Here is a 6,000-nt window from a genome sequence, read left to right as displayed (position 1 = left end):
AATCTGCAGGCTTAATGGAAACGCTCAAGACAGATTTGGGATGTACTGAATGATGTATGAAGCTGTGTGTAGCTTTTTTCTCTTGAATTCCAGCCTTTCAATTAGCAGTGGGGCGATAGAGATTGCTGTAGGTGATATGAATTATGAGTAAATATCAATGTAGCCAGAAAGGCTGTTTATTGATGTGCATGTGAGCGAGGTGACTTAAATTGCTTTTGATTTGGAAAAACAGCGTTTGCCTTCCATCAAAATGTGAGCAGAAACCTCTCATTAAGACGGAACACAGATTGAAGTCTACACTTGTGATTGCTTCTATAAATGCAGGTTCCTGGAAACTAACAATGAATAGAAGACTGGCACTGTGAATTCATAAGATACTTGAGCTTTCCCACCAAATTGTTCATAAATTATTGCAATTTCAACTGATCTAAACCTGGAAATTTATAGAGAATACCCCTGGGTCGACTCTCTTCCCTTCAATAAGCTCTTTCATTACATACAGAAGTTATACAAGAGTGAACCGGCGCTGACTTGTATAAAATCGTATTCCTTTATTGGTATTGAACAGGCCCGGGGTAAATGAAAAAGATAGAAGAACAATAAGTCCAAGTTCTGGCCTGTAATCAAGAATCTCTAGTCCACTAAGTTCCACTTGCTAGCTTTTTCAAGAGGTTTTAACCACATCTAATGGCCTTCATCATAGTTTGCTTATGATGTCATGAGATGGTTCTATTGTCATCATGTGATCTAAGCATGCATCTTTTGTTGCGTGATAGCGAGTGGTCATGTGTGGAGAGGAAGATCAGGGGGCATATTTCTTCCATGAAATCCAGCATTGAATTGACCCGACTGACAAGTATCGCCTGTGCATCCAAAGCCTGATGTGCACATTCACCCTCAGCCGGTTGAAAGCTCTGGAAAAGCTAGTAAGTGGACATTGAGCTAAGAATTTCCAACATCAAGAATTCAATTCTATGTTCAACATGGCCACTGTAGTTTATTTTGAGTCACTACCACATACACCATCCTTGTGTATTAGTCCACAGCTGAAAATAGTCCCCAAAAAACACACTTTTTACTCCTGTTTGAGTAACGTTTAAGTGCCCAGCTGCTTTAGAAAGTTACTGAGCCCATTTCTTTTTTTAAAGATTTACATCTTCAGCAGGAGCATTGAGCTTGGAAAGGGAAGGGAAGGTAGACAAACTAACTCATGGTTTGTTTTCTGTTGAACATTCTGAAAATAGAGCACCAGCCTTCACGTTTAAAGCAAACTCCAGGTGACGAGGAAATGAAAGACGGCTGACAAGGATGGGCTCCATTTGGTTGACATTTTATTTCATGGTGGTAGGAACACAAGACAAAGGTCATAAAGTTAGTAATGTTCAGGTCATGCCACTCTTACTCGGTGCACTGCCCTTTGAGGAGGTTTGCGCAGTCAGACAGTAGTTTACAGAGGCCAGACATGGAGGGTCATCCACATGTAGACATAAATAAGGAACAGAAAATAGATTCAAAAAACAGCAAATAGAAGATTTTTTGTAAAAAGCCAGAGGGGACATTTGCAGAGGCCCCCTGGGAATTTCTTTTTTTGTGTATGAGCATTATTACTAATATAATTATCATCATTATTATTATTATGTATTACTCCTTTACATTATGGGGATGAGGCTAATACACTGGCTAAAATAAGGAAACAGTTATATGGATGACGTCTTTGTCACCTGCTCAGAGTCGAGGTGACCGGTTTTTAAGGCAAATAGTTTCCACCCAAACCATAGACTGCAATTGTCTTTATTGTTCTCGAGTCCATCCAAATACACAGGGATCTCTCCTTTATTAATGTTGCCACCTGAATGGATCAAATTCAAAGAACAGTGTGGTAAAATAAGACCAGTCCAAGGTTAATAGAGTGAGTGCTGGAATTTAAACGAGTCTTGACACCAGCAGAGGGTTTCCTGGTCCGGTGTGGACACTCAACAACACAGTAATAGCTCCAGGGCTATCCCTCCCCCATGTACATAAGCATATCATCGTGTGGGCGGACAGACAAGTCAGACATGGTTCCAGTGTATATTACTAAAAACATAAACCTCCACAGATAACACATTTGCTAAATTCACACTTAAAAATTGCAGGGCTGTACAAAAACAAGTCCTTTGATGATTTAAGAAGAAAAACATAATTAAGAACTTAGGAAAGAAAACAAAAATAGCACAAGACCATTTGATACTCAACCACAAACAGGCATGATTTTGTCTCAGAGTATTGCCAAAGTTCTCATATCAAAACATGTGTCCTTAAGTCAGTCATCGCAGCGTATTGTGGTTGAGCATAGACGAGTCCACCACGTTGCATCAGTTCACTGAATGTTACAGAATTCGCACTAGTAATACAAACCCATGCGTCACTATGTTAATTTGCAAGTACTGTAGGATTATGTATCTTCTCCCATTTTTGCGGATGTTATGGCTTCAAAAGGTCACAACTACATCACAGTCTCAGCTGAAAAAAAAGACTCCTCCAGGAATGCATCTAGATCAAATACGAAAAGAAATGAAGTCTCAGGCAGAGTTTTTGAAGCTTTTTTTGTTCGTGGTGACGACTGTTTGACGGGACATTCCCAAGAGTGGTAGCTCTCCCCATGATAAGATCTCTGCTCGCCTCCTTTCAGTCTTTGCATTCAGCACCTCCTTAAGGTCAGATATGGTAACAACTCTTCCCCTTATGCACCGTTCAAGGTCCTGCAAAACTAACTGCTCCCAAGTAAAATAAAAAAATAAAACCCAAAGAGATGCAGGGAATGAACAAATATAAAACATTATTCCGAGCTCAGTGGAAATAAGAGAAAGAAAGGAACCTTTTTATAGTCATTGCAAACAAACAAACCCCCAAACAGTGATATTTTCCAAATTAGAAAAGTTTTCTTTTTTTTCTTTAAACCAAACGTAAATAAAACAAAACAAAAACCAGATTCAAACCCACACTGCAGAATGCATGCATTTATAGTGGTCATCATTAGTTCATCTGTGGATTGTAAAACAGAACGCACAATAGTACATGAGAAGCACAATTCTCCCAAGAGAACCCATCTTACATATTCACAGTCTCAGGTATTATTTATATACTCTATATTTATAACATTTATTCACGTCTTGATATATGACTAATGATATGCGAGTCATTGTGGAACGCAGCGCTCTCTCCGTCATGTCGGCTTGCAGTGTTAGTGAGTCATATTTCAAAACTAAAGGCTCTGATGGGATTCAGATTGAGTGGAGAGTTTTTTCTTTCATTTTTATTTTTTGGGGCGCTGTGAGATGGGGGTTGATGGAGTGGTTTCGACTGTGTACTTTCTCACTGTAGCAGCTTGACTGATATCTGAAAAGTCCCATTAGGAAAATACAGTGGGCTACCGGGGCTGATTACAGAGTTTCTTGTCTGGAGTTGCCAGCTGGCTGCAGCATCAAAGAGCCACAGCGTACACTGCGTCCAGCTCTCACGGGGGGAATGTATGTCTATCGTGGATGTACAGTATAGGCCATGCTTGGGGAATGTGGACGATAGATATGGCACCAAGACAAGGCAGTAACCAGAGATCATCGGCGAGGTCCACCAGTGTTCAAGTAATGAGCGAGGAGAGGGAGCAGGCTTTTTTCTTTTCTTTTTTTTTTGTTGGCGTTTGTTTTAAAACAACAAAACTGACAAGAATAAAAGATCTCTTTCTCACAGAGACACCTGCTTTTAAAAAACAAAAAAACAAAATGAAGGGGCCAGGGCAGTAAAGAAAAACAAAGTGTGTTCTGTTTATGGAGGTGCAGATAAAAAAAGAAAAAGAAAAAATATATAAAACAAAAATTAAAACAACATATTTATTTTCTTTCCATATAAAAAGCGATGAAAAGTATACAAAAATAGAAAATAATTACAGCAGGAGACATGGGCGCTATGGAGGGAGCGAGTGGGAGGGTTTCTTTTTTTTCTCCGTTTTTCTCATTATTTTGTCTCTGCTGGGTTATTTGGCGGCGGAACAGTGTAATATTTTGGGGCTGTTTAAGGCGTCTTCCACGAGGTGGAGCTCCACGCCGTCCACCACTACGTCCTTGATGCAGCCGACAAAGCCAGTGCTGTAGGCTTTGGGCAACCGACGGGCCACCGCCAGCTCCTCCAGGCCACCTGAGGGGAGACGGAGGCACAGTTAATACAGCATGAATCCGCTAATGTACAAAGGGAACAACGGAGACACATATCAAAGAATAATTACTCCAAAACTACCATTCTGCAACTATTTTATTTTATGGTTTTTTTCATGCACTGGTCAATTTGAAGAGTTTGGGCATTTGCTTCCATAACATGTCTTTTTTCAGACTCGTGGAAAGAAAACATCCAAAATACACATTTAGGTGTTTATTTGACTAACGTTGTGTAGACGCGTCTGTAGATTTCTCCTAAATGTACCAACAGTTAGCATTTGATAATGCCTCATTTGCATATTCAAACATTGAATTTCAGAAAACTTGTAATATGTTTTGTCTTAATGTTCGTAATCAAGTAAGTTTGATGGTGGTCTATTAGTCCATCCTTTCTTATCCTAGTCACCTGTAGCGCCTCCCCTTAAAGGGCGTCTGCAGTCATTGAGCATCGGTCAAGCACCCACAACTCTAGTCTCAAATCTTTAATTTCCCATAATACATCAGTAGGCCCTCCCTGACACATCCTTCCCACTCCATGATAAATGCTGCAGGATATAATCATCAGGGTGAAGACTCACAGTATCCAACACCAGGATAAAGGTTTGGATCTAAGAACATAACTAGACCTTGTAAATGCCATCAAAAGTCTGTACCGGAAATATATTTTGGTAGAAAAATGTATTTCTGGTACCAAAGTAGTTACTTATCTTTGTCAGGCTTTGTATTTAATTTTTTTTGCACGATGGCACCAGTGGATGTACATGACAGGCTGACACTTTATTTTTCAAACCACCTTGATCAAAGGGAGCAAGGCAGAAAGCCTGCACGCCAGCCAGAGCAAGTTAAGATAGACGAGAGTGAAGGTTCTTTTAATTTGACACGGTGCATGAAGTGCTCAGAATGTGCTACAAATGAAAGGTGATGACACAGTGTAAAATTATATACACCTAACGTCCTCATTATTTCTAATTTGTTTCTATCTTTAGTGCAAAGCGCTCATTGCTGTGCTGTGAACTCCCCAGATATAAGCTGTCCATCAAGTAGTGCATTCAGGATGGTTTACGGCTTTTTCTTAAAGTGTGAGTTCTTATGGGTGCTGCACTTTTCTTTGCTAACCACCCACTTCTTCCTCTATTTATTCCAAACAAACCAAGAACATGAAACAAACCATTTTCTGTGCGTCTGATAGTTTTTCCCAGGGAAAGACAGGTTGCAAGTCAAATAACAAATGGAAAAGGGCCAAATTACCTCACTTGAAACTACTTTCTATCAAAAAAGTAGACATTGTTTCTGAAATGATATGTTGATTTTAAATATTATTTAAATCAAATCTTTCAGTTCTGTGAAATACCAAATATCATTCAGTTCCATGGCCAACTGCATGGCTAGATACTTCACGACAAGATATTAATAATGAATGTTTGGCCAGCCCAGCCCAGCTCCATCGGCAAAACAATAATGGCTAACTCTTGTGATAATGAAGTCATCGTTAAAGTCATTTTTTAATGCATCAATGACAGAAGAGTTTTCAGCCTCTCAAATGTGGAGACTTCCTGCTTTTCTCTGCTTTATATCATATTAAAGTGAATATCTATCTTTAAAGACATCACCTCGGACATTTATTACTATTTTCTGACATTTTATACACCAAACGATGAATCTAGGTAACAATCAGAAGTTAGTTAGTTATTTGAAGCTCGACATGAAATAAGTGGAAAAACTTTTATTATTTTTCAAAATGAGCCTTTGATCCACTTGTGAATTGGATGTAAATTGACTCACTAAAGCGTTTTATCTATCAGTCATAGGA

General features: G+C 39.2%; 1 protein-coding gene across 7 annotated transcripts in view; it reads right to left on the bottom strand.

Moving 5' to 3' along the window:
- Window positions 1-1,313: 1,313 nt before the first annotated feature.
- Window positions 1,314-6,000, bottom strand: part of agrn (agrin) — a 233,864-nt gene continuing 229,177 nt past the window's right edge. For all 7 annotated transcript variants that reach the window (XM_029435257.1, XM_029435259.1, XM_029435258.1 and 4 more), the window contains one exon: window positions 1,314-4,173. In XM_029435257.1, the coding sequence (XP_029291117.1) occupies window positions 4,013-4,173 (161 nt within the window). In that variant the 3' untranslated portion in view covers window positions 1,314-4,012. The remainder of the gene's footprint in view (window positions 4,174-6,000) is intronic.

Source organism: Cottoperca gobio, chromosome 7 (assembly GCF_900634415.1).
Source record: "Cottoperca gobio chromosome 7, fCotGob3.1, whole genome shotgun sequence".
NCBI lineage: Eukaryota > Metazoa > Chordata > Actinopteri > Perciformes > Bovichtidae > Cottoperca > Cottoperca gobio.
The sequence above is the reverse complement of the archived record's forward strand: the minus strand, read 5'-3'. Positions and strand labels throughout refer to the sequence as shown.